We start from the raw sequence: 20,564 nt of genomic DNA on the forward strand, positions 1-20,564 counted from the left end.
TCTCTCACCTTCTAGCTGGTACAAAAGAGAAGTGGGCTGCAGTGTTGGGGGAGAAATTGCGAGGGCTGTCCAATGGGCTGCTTCCTGAAAGAGACCAGAAATGTGACATTTATGGGGTTACTCACAACAACTGAGCCACAGGTATGTTTTATGGGGTTCTACAGGTTTCAAATATAAATCTAAGTCTTGTTTTCTTTTAAGACCATGTAAATACAATTTTATAAATAATTTAAAGAGAACGCAAAATGTCAATGTTCTTGGTAAATGTATAGATAGCAAACAATGAGATTTAATATATATAACCATCACTTTTAAGTTTTTAACACAAATTTACATTTTAAATTTTAGAAGAATCCACTTTATAGGGTATATGCACAGCTAGTGTTTCCTCCCATACCGATAAACTTCTGGTGAACGGTTAATGTGACTTAAAAATTTTATACGATTCCTTTTACAACATCGATGTTGTAATGTAATTAAAACATAATTAGTTAAATAGACTTTTGCATATATTTAGTTGTTCAAGCATAAAACGAGATGAAAAGTCATTTACACGCACGCATCCATCAGGATCAGCAGACTAGCTCTGAAACTCAATTGAAAATGCTGGGGTAAAATAATCTGTCATATTGTGAAGACATGGCATGGGAAAATGTAATTTAATGCAGTGCTTCTTGTAAATTCTGAGACTCGAATATCAATCAGGCAGTGAAGATCACAGATTTTTAAAGAAAATAGCCTTTAAATGCATCGTTTTTGTAATGGCATACAGTTCACCAGAAGCTCTTGACCCAGGTTACTGAAAAATTAAAAGCCCTTCTGCATACTTCTGCATATACCCTATTAAAACGGAAAATTACTTTTTATTGACAGATTTTTGGATGCAGAAACTTATTGAATTTTGTTCAATTTCTCAAAAAAAAAAAAGGTTCAATATTGCATCTCATGCAAACGCAACTTAATTTAAACAAGTTGGAATCAGACACTGTAAATCAATAAAAAAATTTTATCTATTTGATTACACAATGTATCATTTAATTAATCTAATTAATCACAAATTAAATTTGACTGAGAAGCTATTCCTATTAAAAATTTGAAGTCAAAATGTAAAAATGTAGATATTATTATACAAAATTATTATATGTCTATGCTTGATTATATATATATATATATATATATATATATATATATATATATATATATATATATATATATATATATATTTATATATATATATATATATATACACATACACACACACACACACACACACACACACACACACACACACACACACACACACACACACACACACACACACACACACACACACACCTTTACATACATACATACATTATGCAGCAAATATGGTGACAATACTTTGAACATAAACATACACCTTCTTTTGTAGTTCATGCAACATTTAATCATTTAATGACATAATTTAATAGATTTAATGACCTTTAATGACCTTTTATGACCTTAAACTTTACAAGGACAAATAAAAACTTTTCAAGACCTGCAGAGACTCTGTTATAACCAGACTGTTAAAATGAGCACAGACCATACTTTATTTAGGCCACCTGCAAAAATATTATGCCCTTCATAAGTAAATGCAATTGGCCTACAGATCTCACCTCTTCTTTTTCTGCTGATCTTTCCCCTTTATTTATTCATCAAATCCCTTTTAAGATAACAAAACCCTTCAGACGGGTGTACCTCTTATGTAGGCCAGAGGTAGAGGGATAAAACACACTTTGATCAGAGGATTTTTCTTTTCTCCTGCACAGCTCTGAGAATAGATTAGCGCTTGGAAAGTGAAGCACTTACAGTGTTTAAGTGCTTTAGACAACAGGCCTCTCCATTATAAATGCCTCAAGTGCAGTGATATTGCATAATGAATGTTATTTAATGATTTGCAGGCCATGAGCAAAGAATCACCTTTTGATTAACTCGAGCTCAAATTCAAATTCAAGGGATTTGGCCATGAACGCTCCCTTTATTTCAGTTCCAGTGGCATTTTATTGGCAAGAAGATTTCACGTCATGGACCCTTTCACAATGTGGTGTATTTTATTTCACAATTTAGAATGAGTTACATAAAGTATGGTTTATAGATTAAGACATGCATGACTGCTTTGACTAATGACGCAAGAAAAAAAAAGAGAAAATTTGATCTAAATAATTCTATTTCAAGTCTTGTGTGAATTAAGGAGCAAAGATCCAGGTATAATCAATCAATCCAGTCAATCCGAGCAATGCTCGGGCGCTCCTATCTGGACCTATGTGGTACGGCTCGGGTCACAATCCCCCATGCATTAATCATGCATTAATGCATTCGTTGAGCAGCCTATGCCAAATCTTAAATATTAATGAGGGCATAATTCTTTGTCAGGAAGAGACTGTAGGAACAGCTGCGCACAGCTGGATTGGGATATGGAGCAGTGTGAGTCTGTCACGGAGATGCATCCATTTAAATAGAATCCAGTCACGGAGTGTCTAGTAGAGGGCACAGTGCTGTTCAGCACAGTGAACCACCTGCTTATTTTTCATCACAAAAACTCTAGTGGATGCAGGTTTAGCCAAAAAGGAACAGAGACTTGCTCATATGACACAGCTGAGATATGAAAACCAATCAGCACCCTGTTGAATTACACATACTACATTCACACCACAGCTGAATGTGGTACAAATCACTTTTTTGGATAATGGTGTGAAAAATCACATGGAATCTGACACTTTTGAACCTTCATATGAGGAAATAAATTGCGTAATAATTTTTTTTTTAAAACACAAATTTAATATGAACACTGAAGAATTCATGCAGTGTTTTTGCTAATCAAAAGATTAGCACTGTTTGACTGTTCTTATGTCAAACTTCCAAACATACAGATGGCTTTTTCCACTATTGGGTGTTGATGGAAACGCCAAGATGCGCATACATCTTGAAAATACACATAAAAAAACATATGCCCATAACGCAGGATAAACTTTAAAGATGCGCATAAACTGATGGTAACACTTTTACCAAACAAATTCCAGTATGAGCATTAAAAAAATCATGTGACTTTGTTGTAAGAGATCATGCGATGATAAATATGTGTGTGAATGGATAAACCTACAGGCTGAGCACACTAAAGCATCAGAAAAGTTGAATTGGTCATTCTAAAACACTGTAACCAATTCAGTATTAGTGTTATTATATTATTAATTACCTCCAGAATCAAGAGCGTCTGTGCTCCGGGTCTCACGCCTTCAAACGCTTGTGTTCACTGCATGTCAGGATTGCCTTCTGAGGCACAAGTTATTTATTAAATGAAGAAAATGATGATTTTGTTTGCTTTGACTCATTGGATAGAAACGCTGCTTTATTCGCACATCTTTTATGCGATCCAGTTGAGCATAAACTTAATTCACATTTTTGGATGGAAACATAGCAACTGAAAACAAGGATCAAGGGTCATGATATGTTCTATGCATCAGTAACAATGCAAACTGCACCCCAAATACTCAAATAGGGTTTGGATTGTACAAATGTGAAGTTATATGTGCTGTGATATCCGAAGCTATTGTAGAAATATCAGGTTTACCTGGGTTTTAGAATGAACCAGCAACTATTTCTAGTGTGAAAACCCCTAAAGAGTCTTGCATAAATGCCATGACACCAGCCTTTTGCAGCAAAATAGCTATTTTTTTCTCCTATGAACCCATCGTTTTATTTATGTATTTTTTTATTTTTGCATTTATTTATTTATTTATTTATTTATTTATTTATGTATTCATTCATTAACTTATATATTTATTTATTTATTTATTTATTTATTTATTTATTCATTAACTTATTTATTTATTTATTAACTTATTTATTTATTTATTTATTCATTAACTTATTTATTTATTTATTTATTCATTCATTAACTTATTTATTTATTCATTTATTCATTAACTTATTTATTTATTTATTTATTTATTCATTAACTTATTTATTTATGCTCTTTTTATTTATTTATTCATTAACTTGCTTATTTATTTATTTATTCATTAACTTATTTATTTTTTTATTTATTTATTTATTTATGCTCGTTTGTTTTGTATGGACCGATCTAGTGAACTCGTCCCAGAAATAGCAGCATCATATCAGCAGAGCTAATCAGTTTTTTCAGTTATCTTCCTATCTAAAGTATAATGGCACCTCACAAAGCACTGCGGTATTTAATTCTTGTGCTGCTGGTGTCATAACCTGGCAAACAGCTTCCTGAAACAGCCTGTAATGAGTGCTGTGTGGCAGTGCTCACCCCCTGTTGATTGTGCTCAGTTGAGTTTGAAATAATTTAGCTTCCGCTGCTTCTGTTGGCAGTTGCATTAGAATGTTGCTAATGGCTCTGAAGTGCTTAACACGAAGCCGCGTTTGGGTTAATGTACCCTTTTAGATTCGTTCATTGAAATTTTGCAAGCACACAGCTTTAAGCGATGCAGCACAAACAAAAACAAACCGTTTCCATCAAAACTCATGTGGTTTGTATCAGGACTGAGCACGACATATAAATATTCATCTCCTATATTTATAATGTGGATCAAACTAAGCAATGTTGACTTTTTACACACAACGGTTTAATTCAGTAAATCAGTAAGTGGATAGATTGGCTAGCGTACATCAATGATTAGGACAGTTAGCACATTATTCAATAATTTTAGGGCACTGAACAGCATGAACATGATGTGGTTTGTGCGCGCTCACAATCTGAGATCAGTTATAAACATCTCTTTAATCTCTCTCTCTCTCTACACACTAAGTCTCCACAGTAAGTCTGCTGGCTTTGACAGCTGATCTCTCCATTACGCTTTCATGCTCAGATTTTCCACAATGTGCAAGTGACACAAGAGATACACCCACTGCAGCTACAGCACTTTTATTAAGTGTTTATCACCAGCTTCAGCTTTATTAAAGCATTGCTGTGACAACTGTGACAGGATGCTTTTGGAAAGTATTAACTGTTTCACTTGTTTGTTTCTGAATGAAAAATTATTACTTTATGATTTATTTAAATACTGAATTGCTTTAATACTCATTTTAGAATTATAAGATATCATATAATAAATCTATTTTAATAACTAAAAATGTTTTAAATACTAAACAAGCTATGCGATATTCTAAAAACACTGCATTTACTAATTGTCAATATTTGATATTTGTAAACTTGTAATACTTTAGGTTAAATTTAATAAAAGTAGTTATTGTTAATGACATACAGATCATTCGCAATTATTACATATTTAATAAATTAATTTCCACATATACACATATTTAACACATCATTGTAGTGAAATGACAATGTATCATGAACGAACAATTTAGCAATGAACAACAGTGTATTTATAAAACAGCACTAATGAATGTAAATGCTGGAAAATAAAATACTGCTAATTCATAATTAATAAATTAACAACAACAAACTGAGTGCAAGTAATTCGTTGACAACATCTGGTTTGGTGTTTGTGGTCATAGCCATTTCTCTCTCTCTTTTTTTAAAGGTTTCACTTCAGCATCCCCTCTTTTTTTGTACTGTAATATCCTTACTTGCTTCTGTTTGAATAAAATGGCCAGGGGCAAAAGCATGAAACAGCCATCATCATAACTCACTGTAGATATGGTGTTTTGTGGCCTGTGTTAGACATCACATTTTGCACAAAGTAAATCACATTATAGTTCAGTTAAAAAGCTTTTTTTTTTTTTTTACCACAAAATATCTTTTCCACATTATAAATGGGTCACTATTATGGTTTCTGGCAAATCCCAGATGTGTTTTCACATTGGTTTCTTGACTAATGGCTTCTTTTGGCCACCCATAGATTCTTTCCTTATGAAACTTTCTTCTAAGGAAAGCTCTTTAGCATAATTTCATAGCAGTTCTTCAGAATTACAATCTAAATAATCATCTTTAACTGTGGAGTTATTATTCATAATGAACATTGTGTATTTTAATGCTAATTTAATCCACAGGTAATTGCCATAACCTCTCTAAAATGAAAGTATTTTCTTACTCCCATTTATACCACACACTAAACTTTATGGAAAAAACGACCTTGTTACATAAACACACTATTCAATGCAATGTATGAGTCTGATTTTGCCTCTTGTTATATACAGGAAAAGGTTAATGAGACATTTTTCAAACTTAAAATGACGTATTTCAAAGAAGATGGAATGTACAAATCTGCCAGTCCCTAAGAACGCATACTGAGAAACTGCATTACAAAATGTCAACTGTCAATCCGTTTATAATAGCCATGAATTAGATGAGAAATCTCAGCAACTCATTAGTTACTCTATGGCAAACTGAGATTTGATGGTTGGTATGGAGTCATAATGTAATATTTGGTGAACAGCTGCCTGCAACACATTTCCTTTTTCACCATGTGTGCATCTTACTTGTGAAGTGTGTGCATTTTGTATAGTTTTGGTCCAGCATTCATACTGCCTATATAGCCAGCTATCTACGAAGGCTCCATCCTCAATAAAGCTCAATATTAAATCTAAACCATAAAAATAGCCATTAACAGTGAAGAGGTTTTTGAATTTGAAGTAAAAAACTCACTTTTTAAAACTTTTAAGGTTAAAAGTTGGTGGAAGAAAGATCAAGGTCTCATAATGCAATCCAAAAGCATAAATAAAAGGGGAAAAACATGAATCACAAACTAAAGAAAACTGCTGATTTACAGATATATTTTTTTCAGTGTAACTTTGTATTTGTACAATGTTGGTGGTATTAATACATGTAATGCTGTATTATCAGTAGGTATGCCCACATTCAGTATTTTAAAAAGTTGTTTAAAACAATGCTTAAATGAATCAAAAGAATTAGAAGTATGAGTTTTAAAAACACATTTCTTTTGGTCACGGCTTCACTTGAGGGTTTTGTGGAGAAGCATATTATGTGAATATTATGTTGTCTATCGTGTACATGCTGACTACAAAGTGCTTAAAAATGGTTCAAATTAGAAAATCTCATACCTCCTACTCTATTAACTCTACAATCAAGATCTAACAGCAGCAAGCTTTTATTGAGCAGTCTGTTTGTGTCTAAGCAATACCAAGCCATCTGAAATATTAATGAGTCTTCAGTCAATTTATGAGATATTAACAAAGAAGGCCCGTACCATTTAACGACCTAATAAAAGGGGTTTTGTAATGTTGTCGTATATAAAAGAGGGCTTGAATTGACAATGAATGGTTTTAATCTGACACATATTTTTTGTGCATGTGCATAACATGCATTTTTAATGAAACAGCAGCACATGCATCTGACACAACATTCAAAACTGGAGAAATACACAATGATAACGTCACCACAAGTATTACTACCATGGGCATTACCGACCAGTGCACAAACCTTTCCATCACAAGGGTTTGTTTTTTTGTAAATATTAAGCAAATAAATGATCAGTCTCAGCCACTCATCAGTTCCTTCCATTCGGGTGATGTAATATATATGTAAACATGCATAAAAAAGCTTTTTTTTCTTTTTTTTGCAAAAAAAGCTTTTCTGCTTAGAGTTTCTGTCTTGTTTCTAGTTTACACATCTAAACATTTTGTAAATCAAGAAGCATTTTTTTGACTAATGAAAAACATTGACTTGTTTTCAGAAATATAAAGTAAAAATTAGGTTGAGTTTTCCCTTAAAACAAGCAAAATAATCTGCCAAGGGGTAAGCAAAATAATCATGTTTACGCTTTGAAATAACATTACTTTGCTTACCCCATCGACAGATTATTTAGCCTATGTCAAAGAAAAACTCAACCTAATTTTTTCTTAATCCTTTTTCCAAACCAGTTGTTCTGCTGTTAGCTTGAACTGTTAGCATAAAGCTAAGCAGCAGGGCAGGGCAATAATTGACAGGGCACTAAACCAATGGCCGTGCACAGAGAGCAATAAAACAACAACGTGTCCAATAGATGAATAAACATAACCATATTTCGAAAGACCATGCACACATTGGCTAAATTCTCCATCAGTCAAACTAGAAAGTAAGTTACTGGCTAAAAGAAAGTGGCTCACGGATAGAATATGCAGAACATCAAAACACTCGACTGTTTGTTTAGATTTTAGTAACTATAACTTTGACTTTTTATACAGTTTGTGGTTTCATTTTTTACAGTTTGTGGACACCATTTTCATAAGTAACATAGTAAACAATGTAAACAACAGGTCTCTGGAAGAAACAGTGACGTAAACAAACGAATAACCATCCATTATTCAACACTATTGTGTCAGTGGACTAAATGTGTTTGATGGGATGTTTTTTCTGTGGACTCTTACCTTTCAAAATAAACCGTGATGTACAGCAATGAATGTGTGTGTGTCTTGTTATTACTATGATACTTATATCTTACTCCATATCTAATAAGCGTTTTCTGTATAACTTACAAAAATCTAGCAAATACATTCTTTAGAAGCTTCCCATTTAAAAGCAACTAGCTGTAATGGCTGCTTGAGGGTTGTAGCTTTAGACTGATGTATAGTTTGTCAAGATTACTTGTGTTCTTTATAATGTAATATATTCATAAACACTGACATATGCAAAAACAGCACCCCAGTGCGTCCACGTCCTGACGCGGTCTATTAATTCTGCCATATTATTTCTGAAAACAAGCTAATATTTGTCTTTAGTACAGAAAATTTTCTTGATTTAAGAATTATATGATATTTGGACAACGAATGAGACAAAAACTCTACAACAAAAGCATTTTCTGCTGTGTAGTTTTCCTCAAGTGCAAATGTATTTCAAAATCTGACTGAGAAAATGGTCAAATTTTGTCATTTACATGCTTAAAGCAACACTTTTTTTAGGGCTCATTTTACAACTCCCCGTGAATATCAATGACGTTATCACCTTTTTCATTCCAGGTGGCCTATGTTGTTATGAAAATAATCACGTATTGAAATGCTCAGGTAAGATGAAATAACACTAGAACCACCTTCTGTCTGCGCCATCTGGATTTCTGTGCTAGCTTTCATCATTTTTGCTTTCATTCTCCCAATTTAAAGCCCTCTCTTTTACCAATGTGTAGAACACACTACAAAAACAAGCTTAGTAAACGCCACTCAACTCTGTTTGTCATTTTGGTTGATTTCGCCACAATCAAACTTCTGAGAAGCTACTGCATATAGCTGCCTATGGTTTCAGCTTGTTGTTTGATTTGCACTTCATATTGGAAGCACGAAAGAGCTCAAATGTATTCTGGTAAACTTAAAAATCGTTTGACATATCTCTTACCTGGATGCCCGTGCAGTGGTGAATGGGGTCGAGGCAGCGTTGGAGACGTGCTGGATGTCACTATTAAACTCTTTCTGTTGCTCGTCCGACAGCTGCAAAAAAAGAACCAAACATAAAACTCAGTATGATCATTTGCCTCTTACATTAATGCATATTAATAACCAAAAACAGTTATTCCACAAGAATGTCAAAGCATTCATTAGGAAGATGATATTAAGATCAAACTAAATGCAAATACCGAATTACCAAATATAATTATATAATATAATAATACCAAATACCGAGAGTATGCCCATTCAGAAAGATAACAGACAGCAAACTGCAAATTATTCACCACTAAATGGCAGTTTTCTCTCTTATTCAGGTCACACAAACACAGCCAGTTTAGGAGGCTGAAAGTGCACCGCATTATCTGTTCTCCTTCCATCTGACGCAAATGCTAAAAGCCTCCACAGCCCAAGCTGACAGGGGGAAAAACGGCCACCTACAGCTCAGAAACTCAGCTCAAATGAACCTTGAGACCTCACGCTAGGACAATACCGCCTCACGCTCCATTGCAGACAAGAGAGATGACCGGCTGCGCTTTCAAAGCTGCAAGACGGAGAGCGATGTGGTGAAAAGTAAAGGATGAGTGCTCTTTGATTTATTGTGAGAAAAATATCGACATAGCTGAGCGAACAGAAAGCCTAACTGTGACCTATGAGACACCCCAGCATTTCTAAAACCACATCTATGCCATGACAAACATACAACACATCAGTATTTGAGTTTGCAAACACACACTGTCACGGTTTTGAGATTTTCACATATTTTACAATAAAACGCTGCTTATATTTTCTTTTCAGACCATGAAAATGGCGTCTGTATAATTGCATGAATGCTTCTTGGACCAAGCGGTGTTACAGAAGGAGTAACTATCACAGAGGAGACCTGCGCCACTTTCACAGTGGCAGCCATCACTCTGTGTGTAATGGAGGTTCAGAAGTGAGTAGAGTCACAGCAGGAGACATGGAGAGAAAGAGAAAGACCGAGGCAGGAGGAAGAAGAAAAGCGAGAAAGTAGAAGAAAAATCGATAACTCACGAGCTAACGCTAGCACATAAGTACTTAAATAAAGTCCATTCTTCTAAAGTGGCTGATAAGAAAGGATTTCTTTTGGTGGTGGATTAAGAGGGTTTTTTTTTGGTACAAAGGATGTTGGCTTGAACGAAACATCAAAAAAGTACAGTGGTGTTGTTTATCTTGAGCACGCTGAACACAAAGTGCTTAGAAATAGTTGCGATAAAGAAATCTCCTGCTCACAGAGGCATGTATTTACTCTACAATAAAGATCTAACAGCAGAACGCTTTTATTGCGCAGTCTGTTTGTGTCAAAGCCATACTAAGCCACCTGAAATATTAATGAGCTGTCAATAGATTTATGCTGATTTTAACGATGAAGACTCGTAGCATTCAATGACCTAATAAAACAGGGCTTATATAAAACAGACTATCTAAAGGAGTACTTACACTGACAGTGATCTGCAGCGAGCTCAAGTCATACATTTTCAATGAGAACTAGTGACTTTTAGAGACATGAGTGACAACGGCCACTGGGAACAAGACTTGAGAGCCTCTGGCAGTGCAAAAAGTAACGAAAAATGGATCTCCATGCAAATGTGTATTTCATTGTAATTGTTTGAAGATAAAGCATTTATAAGTATATAAAACCCATTAGCATTTACATTTTACTAATGTGTTTTCATTGGGTATTATTTTGTATTTACTGTAAAATATATGACAAACAATAAGCAAGGGGTGTACGATATTGGAAAAAGCTAACATTGTGTATTTTGTTTTTCTGCAATATATATTGCGATATGAATACCATTTCACCAGATGTTTTGAATAGCTCTATTTGGAAAGAAATCTTTCATTTAGATTAATTGGGCTAATTTTGAATGGGTGTGAATAATGTATAAAAAAAGAAATCTCAAGCAAAAATGATTACAATAAAAACTGTAAAAAGTCCAATAAACAGTGCTTTAAGTTTTTCCACAGAATTAAACAGTATTCGGGTACAGACACTGAATAATAAAATGTAAAATAACACTGTATAGTCTTCTTTATATTAATTTAGGAAAATTGTTCTTCATTAAAGTTATGTATATATATTTTTTATGTATATATTTTTATACAGATGTATATTTTTTTTGTGCCTGAGTGCTTTAAACTCTCTTGAAATGCCTGCAAAACACATGCAAATGATAAGCATTCACTATGTTATGCAGTGACTCCACAATTCTCATGCATTCTGTTGTGCTGATCAACTATAATCCCAACTCAACATTGCATATCCTGCGATGTGACTATTGCGGGAGCACATATTATATCGATGCTGAAAAAATATATTTTGCAGCCCTACATGTATGTGATCTCCATTTGTGTATGTAATATAGTGGCGTTAGTCTAAATAGATAAGACATTTGTTTGTCAAAGAACAAGGGAACATCGTATTTTTAAAGACAAATTTCAAAACCCAGAAGACAAAAATACTAAATTGACCAGCTTTAATTTTATGTTTATATTTTATTTAATTTCAAATTTATGTGAATGGATACTAACATCTTACCAAGCTTGAAATTAGGTTTTTAAATCTTTTAGATAGATAGATAGATAGATAGATAGATAGATAGATAGATAGATAGATAGTTAGATAGTTAGATAGATAGATAGATAGATAGATAGATAGATAGATAGATAGATAGATAGATAGATAGATAGATAGATAGATAGATACCTAGATAGATAGATAGATAGATAGATAGATAGATAGATAGATAGATAGATAGATAGATAGATAGATAGATAGATAGATAGATAGATAGATAGATAGATAGATGTACACACAAATTGTTTAACATACAGTAAGCTTGATGGTTAAACACAAGCTGTCAATGGACAAGAAGCTGTTATCCAGAAAATTACATTTTGTTTATAGGTGAGCATGTGGGTGGATATTGACATGAATTAGCAAAAATGAACAAAATGAAAGTGCATTTTGGCATAAATTGGGCTTGGATGTGAAACTCCAGGAGGTATTTTGCTGGAAAGAGCTGAGCACACTCATTAAAACATCATTCCATCATCAGGAAACAGAAAGAGAGAAAATGTGGCAGAAAAAAAGCCCCAGTACAATTTACATGCTAATAGCTTGAGCAGCTGTGTAGGGTTCAAACCCGTAATATGCAAGTTATCCCTTAATTATAGTAATTGCAGAGAGAATTATTCCCTCTGACTTCTAAACACCCAAAAAGTGTCAATTCTATTTGTGAGCAAACTTGCATGTTTTCAATTTCGTTTGGGTTCGTTTGCATTTGTTTGAGCTGATTAAGCTTTATTGAACTGATTTAAGTGTGACTGGAATTGTTGATGGCTGTTTTGAATGACATATTAGATTTAGTAGGTTTTAGATAGATAAACTATGAAGAATATGACGTATTTTTACGTCTGTTTTGACTACAAAATTTGTTGAGAGCATAAAGAGTGTTTTAGATTTTCATCAAGATTATATCAGTTTAAACAGGCATTGCAGTTCTCTAAAAGTGGGCCACCTGAACTAACCAAAAGATAATCCACTCTCACGCTCCTTTATCCTGGATTAGATTGTACGCCGCCAGCACAAAATACTCCATTAAATTGACCATATTTGAGAACATACACTTTTTTTTTTTTTTTTAAACGTGTACTGCATAGCCTTGGGTACAAATCCTGAGGATGAGAGACGCTATAGTGAGGTGTTTGTGCTTGTGAGAGACTATCAGAGCTTTATCCATCCGATCTTGATTATAGAAAAGCCAGATGAGACTCTATAATGGAGGATCTTTATTCATGAGAAATAAGTCTCGGTGGATAACAGAAGGAAATTACACTCCTCTACACTCAGGATAATGTGAGCTGAACTGCCTTTACTTTGCCCTGTACACCAAGCAGCAGATAACACTGTGTCCAAACAGGTTTCCTGAGACAATGTCTCATTTTTCTGTACTGACTGAAAGCAAAGATACATGATTACAGCCAATATAAAGACTTCGAAATACCTGTAGGAGTCATGCAACCAGTCAGTATGCATTGCAATTTATGAAGTCTAGAATAACAATGTAACTTTTGTTTTCCATGGCTGATATCTCAACTTAACTTCTAGGGTTATTAATTTTGCATTTTTTTTATATTCCAAAAAATCATTCATAATCATTTAGAATATTATAAACTTACAAAAAAATGTGCATGCATGTATTTAGACAAAAATTGCATGCTGTGAAGAGTACAACACATAAAGTACATCAATTACACACTAATAAAATCTATTTTAAAAATACTCATTATTATTCTTGCTAATGAAAAATATTATTGATGACAATTTATAGAGTGAATTTAAACTGTGTTTTTGTTCAGGGAAAGAGCATGTTGTTTCTAGTAACAAACAATATTTTGACATGTACTGTATTAGCTTGTTTATGATGAAACCGTGCGTGTGGCATCAACAAAACTAGCATTTTCAGTGGTGATTGGCCAATTGTTGCATTCACAATTTCAACAGAAGTGCATGTGATTGATTTTCTTAACACCATGTCTAGACAGGTTTCTAGTGACAACAATGTGCAAAAACCCACTTAAAACGAGATCTGATGCAACATGTGCTAATCTAAATGAAATGCTGCAGATTTTACAATTTTCATTCACTTTTACATTTCACTTCATTCTCATAACAGATAAATACATTTATTTCATTGTGCATGGGGCATTTCTTGCCATTTTTGGTAGCATTTTAAATAAATTATTAAGTTATTCACTTATAAATCTTCATGTTTCATTGCTAGATGTGTCATTTTTGAATGATTATTCAGTGGCATATTTTTGATGGCTGGTTATCGCCACCTATTGGTAAAATAATGTACTTGCTGCCTACAACTTTAATTTTTGTGCGTCGTTAAATGCATATGACTGTGATTTTAATCTTTACCATAAACATCAGAGGTTTTATCTAAACTATAAACTGTTATCCCAGTACTTCTGTGTTATTTGACTGTTTGTAACTTCATAACTATCTCAAAAGACTAAAGACTCAATCTCTTTCTTGATTTTTGTGTTCTTCAAACAGAGATTTGAATGCAGCAAGTCGAAGGGTTAATAAACATATGCAAATCACCATCATTTATAATTTATGTTGCGTAGGTGTTGAGATCCCGATCTTTTAATGATTAATCGTGCAGCTTACACTGAATGCATTAAAGCAGGCTAAACAAGTAGTGACAGAAAACACCTTTAATAACCTTAGAAACCCACAACATCCCGAATAACCTACCAAAACTTCTTCCATCATTATTATACTTTACAGGAAAGCTAAAATGCTTTCATACATGTGATTTGAAAGATGCGAGAGGTCTCTCTCTGCGATCGTTACAAATTTAGGATTAATCTACAAGTAAAAAGAATGTATTTTCTGTACGAATCACAGATCAACCGTGATCCATTACAACCCTAGTAAATATCAATGTCTTGTTAGAATGATATGACACACAAATGTGCATTTTTTACACAAGACTTTCTACCTTATGCATTGCAGCAGTTAATATTGATGACTATGGCTGAAATTCCCTCTCATATGACAGGTGTTTAAAGCCATATGTGTCTTCACTATTTTCACAACAAAATTTATCCATGTGCTCAGACTGATGACAGATGGCAAGTAACATATTTAAAACACACAATCGGAGAAGCTTTAAATAACGGTAGGTAAATTGTTCTGGAAATATGACACTTCCTCTGTTTAGCATATCAAATGATTATCCACCTCACAGACTGAGAAAACAGTCTGGTTTTTCGGTCTAGAACTCATTCTGCCAAATGCCATGAGCTGAATGCTGTAATTGCCATAAGCAGATGCAAGGAGCCAATTAATACTGAACACTGCAATTATGAGCAAGCACCTGCTAGCCAAGCGCTCCACCCAACTCAACACTGCAGACAGGTTGAAAGAGGGTGGGGGGAGAATAACAGAAAAAAACAAAAGCATTGCCTCTTTTATAGCAAGCTTGACCCCAATTTGAGGGTTTGGCATACCTAATATAACTGAAACAACAGAAATATTGCTTCCAGAGATGCAAAGCTGTCTGATGGGATCGATGTTGGCCAGAAAGCCAATTACAGCACTGATTGTTTCCCCCTCAAGCTTCCTTCCTGTAATCAAGGTATTATCAATATTGTGCACAGTCATTTTCATTTTAAATGAAGCCAATTTTCTTGGAGAAAGACAGGAATATGGTATCCCAGAGCTGCCACAAGTTATTAAAATGCCTGTAGCTTTTCCTCTGTGGGTAATTAAATTGCATACAACCATTAACTACAGTTTGAAATACAATAGATCAATAATTAAGACTGCTCAGATGTGCATAGGAAGGCTTTCCACAGTCTAAGTGGCTATAGCGAGTGCAGAAAGAGATGAAAAGGAAAAAGAAAAAAAAAAATCAATCACGCATTCTATATCATCAAGGAAGCGGACAATTTAACAGTCTGAATGATCTGAAATTGGTTCTGCTGAATGTTTCATGAGAAATTCAAAGACTTTTTATATGCTAAAATGTCATGGCGTGACTATAATGAGAATGCTGAAGAGAGACAGAATGACGAAGAGAGATAAATGGGCTTTAGTTATTAAAACCCTGCAGTGCCTGTGACAGCAGGACATGAGCTCAAAATATATATTGAGAGATTCTGTACACATTCTGCTGGACTTTATGTGTCTATACGCTTCTATACTCTTTGCGACGTGTTACATAGACCGCATTAAGGTATGATACCTCTGGGAAATTCTATAGTGGAGTCATGTGAGCTGATGACAGCTGACAAGTGAGGTGTTCCACTGCAGCTACTTCAGCATCACCCCAGAGACTGAAGAGGAGGAGACTGGTGACTTACAGCAGCTTTTACACACAAAAACGCATGCAAACACACACATTTTTTGTTATTTGTGAAGACGTTCCATAGGTTTCCATTGTTTTGATACTGGTCAAACTGTACCACACCTTATTCCTAAACCCAACCATCATGGGTGTATTTTTACTTTCTGAAAAAAACTCATTCAGCATGATTTAGAAGTCTTTTGAAAAATGGGGACATGGGCAATGTCCTCATAAGTCACCTACTCCTAGTAATAATGTCATACCAATGTCATTACACGCACACACGCACACATGGACTGCAAAGAACAAAAGACATCAAATGGACATTTTGATGAAAGCACAAAAATGTAAACACCAGAGTTTTTTTCATTAGCAGTTGTAAATACTTTAAAAATGCGATTTTCCAGGGAATAAGTAAAATATCTTTAAAATAATAATTTTAACTAAATAATTTTCATGATTGACCTTTGTAAAAAAAATAGTATCACAGAAAATATTACAGAAAAAAATTAAGAAAATTAAAGAAAAAAACCCTTGTCCTGTGTAGAGATACGGGCTAAATCAAAATAATAAAATATAAACATAAAAATAAGACGTACAAAAGAATTTCATTACATAAAATGTATATTATAGTTTTGCTTTTTAAATTTATACTAAATTGTAGTAGTATTTTGTAGTATTTTAGGTTTTATGTGAATTTACATTAATTGAGCCGCCTTTCCACTGCACACGACAAGCGACAGACTGGAAGTCAATCATTTCCAATGGAGAGTAGTCCAGGAGCTCCGTAATTCAAATCCAATTGTAGCTGCGGATACGTTGAAACCGCATACAAATAGACCAAATTCGACCGGCCGACTAGACGTGATGCATTCCAGTTGTTGTCCAAGTAGGTCCGTGTGTGCGAGATGAGAAATACTAGTTTTTTCGATTTTAAAATAAATCTATAAAATCTATATTTAAAAAAATATATTCTATTCATAAATGAGTAATAAAAAATAGGATTTTTAATGTTGCCAAAAAATTTTGCGGTCTATGAGTATTCATTCATTCATTCATTCATTCATTCATTCATACATACATTCTTTCACCCATGGTGAATGCACTGAGAATAAAGGCTTGTTTTGCACTCCTTAACTTCGGACACCGTGAGAATCAGATTCTCTCCCATGGTGCACAAAAAAAAAAAGAAAATAAAGTGCGACTGCCACAAGGGGGCGTATTCCAACAGTCGTGTCCCAATGTGTGCAGTGGAAAAGTGGCTTTATAATAACAAAATCTAAATGAGTATTTAGTAATTTATTATTTATTTTTATTTTTTTTCCATGGTATCAATAACAAGTACTGAAATTTTGGTATCAAGGCAACCTTCAACAAAATTATCACCAGTGACCACAATTAAACTCATAACCTTATCAGACGTTATGACTTGTTATAACACTCAGCATTATTTGCTTATGATGTTGCCACCATAATTGGCAAGTGTGTGAATGTAGGTTGAGTACAGAGTCATTAATAGCATGTGCTAAAGGTGGTGTGATCACAGGGTGCACCACATATACTTGTTTACACAAATACATAACATTAATAATGCAGATCCATCACATCAACATGTAGCAGGGGGTCAACATCGTGATGGGGTCAGGATGGCTAGACGGAGAAAATGAATAAATGCCAAGAGATGCCAAACAATGCTATAGTAACAACTAGCCTGTTGACATTATGACTAAAACTGAATCAGAGGATTGTGAACTAAAATCAAGTCCACATATGCATGGTTTCCGCTACATCCGCAGGGCGCCACACTAATATTCATTTAACCATGGCTTTTTAGCGGGTTATAATCACACCAAAATGTATTTAAATGTAATTATTACAGAGTATTAATGAATTATAACAGAGCAAACTTTTCTGTAATCCTAGTAGTGATGTGCATTATTTGTTTAACTCTTTAAGGTTACATGGCTGACTGACTGACTTACAAGACGGCACGATGCGTAAGGCCAGCAAACACGATGAAGCTTTCAGTTATGATGATCAGTTTCCATAATTACACTTTTTTTATAGATAAAAGTCTATGGCTCTGCATACAATAACTTCATCTTGCTGGAGTTTATACTTTACTTTAGGTTTACTGGAGACATTCATAAATATTCCTAGCAAACTAAAAAATGTTGGAGACATAGTCATTACATATACGCACCAAATCGCACTTCAGCAGTGTTTATTTGAGGGCATACAAGAAACTTTATACATGAACAGAGGAAATTGGCGTGCACGCAAAGAGATTCGCATGCTCGTATTACATGAATGCGATCTCAACTTGTAATAACTGTGCTCGCAACATTTGTCATTGAAATAATGCCATAGGTAGTTGGAAGATCTGTGTAAAAGGCCTGCCACCACAGATCGAAAAAAAATGCTAAAGGAAACACTGATATGGGTACAATACCTAGCCATAATGTGTTATAGTTTATATAGGGCTGGGTGATTAATCGAAAAGTAATCGAAAACTACATTCAGAACCAAGATTTGATCTAATTTTTCCAGGTCAATTTTTTCAATTACTTACCTTACCGCTTGTGGAGTCATGTAACCCCGCTCTGTTTGTTACTATTGTGTTACTTTGCACTACATTGACGATGATTGGAAGCTGCGCCAGAGATGCTTTGAGACGGCATACTTTCCATTACATTAAAGTCTTTTTTAATTAAAACATTTGCTTACATATATGCTGATTTATATTATTTTAATGTTATTTTCTACTTTTAATATGAAAAACATTGAAAATAATTTATTTTGTTTAAAAAAAAAGTTATTTATTTTCACTCTTTTATAAGAAGAAAGGGATGGTTTGGTTTTAGGCAATGTGTGTTTTAAATGTCAGTTGTTCAATGTTGATGTTCAACAAATAATCAGAGATAGTAGATAGTGTGTGTTTCCTTCAATTATTTAAAACTCAAGTAAAAAATAAATAACTAAAATAATCGTTCATTAATCGTAATTGAGTTAAAATATTCAATTAATCAAGATATTGATTTTAGGCCAAATCGCCCAGCACTATGTCTAAAAATCTAGAATCAGAGGTCTCAAAAGGCTGCATTTATATGAGAAAACACAGTAAAAACTACTGACTTATTCTTGAATTTGCCTATTGGGGAAATAATTAGAAATAATAAGCGCAGCAAACAGTCGAACTACTTGATGCAGTATACAAACAATTGTGTTAGAAAATACCAGTTTGCAACATCAAGCAGCATTACGAGAATTTTCTTGAGATAAAAATCAATGGAAGTGAATGAGACCGGAAATCTTAAGCCAACAAGATTTCAATGGCAGCGCCCACTCATTTGTGAAAGAGTAAGGTCAATGGTACTGTGAAATTTCATTAATCAAGTCTTTAGTGACACAGAATCCTGCCAAAAAAAGCATTCTAACATGCTTAGTGCATGTTTTTTTTTTAATGTACATCAGTGCTGCTTAATATTTATTGGACATCTGTTACTTTTCATCAACTAAATAAATGACTGCTGAATAAAATAAGCATGGATGTGTAAAACACTGAAGCTAAAACTATAAAAGTAAAGCACACCTCTCTTCTCCTTTAGTCCAATGTATACATCATTCATTCACACTATGAATCTACAGCACACTGTGCACTGCTCCAACATCAAGACCACTGAATGATTCAAACATTTAGCGTCACTCTGTGAGTGACGCTACTTCTCATGAGGAAACCAAAGAAGCGGATCACTCTTCAACAGTCTCGGCTCTGTTGCTATGCAAGCACGGTACCCTCCCTCATCCGTCTCTCCAGGCTACAGGAAGACAGGAAGAACACAAGCAGAGAAGGATGGAAAGCAATTACAGACTATTTCCATCTAACCAAACCGCACATCTGTGCAGAAGTTCACATAGAAGGTCAAAGCTCTGAACCATCATGTTACGAAAGACTAACCTTGCTCACCTGTATGTCAGCATGCAACTCTGGCCACGTCATAATTCGTCCCCCTGGCTAAAGGGGGGTTCATTACTTTTGCACACACTGGCAGAGAGCAAGCAATACAGTATGATGTGAAACACCGAGAAAATTCACAAAGCACACAAACATAAGCGAAACCTCAAGACAGCCAGCAGCACGCCCTCAATTACGGCTCATATGACTACAGAGAAGACCGAACACAAAAAAAACGAGTGGATGAAAATGGAAAGCTGTACCTCTTAGATCGGCGGAGCATGCTTCTCTCCGGCAGGGAGAAATTGGAGAGAACGGTCCAGAAGGAGTCAGACATGATATCGGTGCACTAACATGGCTGTCATCCAGAGATCAATCGCGATAAAGCGGCGGAG

At 34.4% G+C, this 20,564-nt stretch overlaps 1 protein-coding gene across 6 annotated transcripts in view; it reads right to left on the reverse strand.

Moving 5' to 3' along the window:
* mast2 (microtubule associated serine/threonine kinase 2) overlaps positions 1-20,564 on the reverse strand; it is a 206,857-nt gene that overhangs the window by 34,129 nt on the left and 152,164 nt on the right. For all 6 annotated transcript variants that reach the window (XM_056460085.1, XM_056460090.1, XM_056460086.1 and 3 more), the window contains 2 exons: positions 9,275-9,366; positions 9-84 (listed from right to left, as the gene is read on the reverse strand). In XM_056460085.1, the coding sequence (XP_056316060.1) occupies positions 9-84; positions 9,275-9,366 (168 nt within the window). The remainder of the gene's footprint in view (positions 1-8; positions 85-9,274; positions 9,367-20,564) is intronic.

This window comes from Danio aesculapii, chromosome 6 (assembly GCF_903798145.1).
Source record: "Danio aesculapii chromosome 6, fDanAes4.1, whole genome shotgun sequence".
Taxonomy (NCBI): Eukaryota; Metazoa; Chordata; class Actinopteri; order Cypriniformes; family Danionidae; genus Danio; species Danio aesculapii.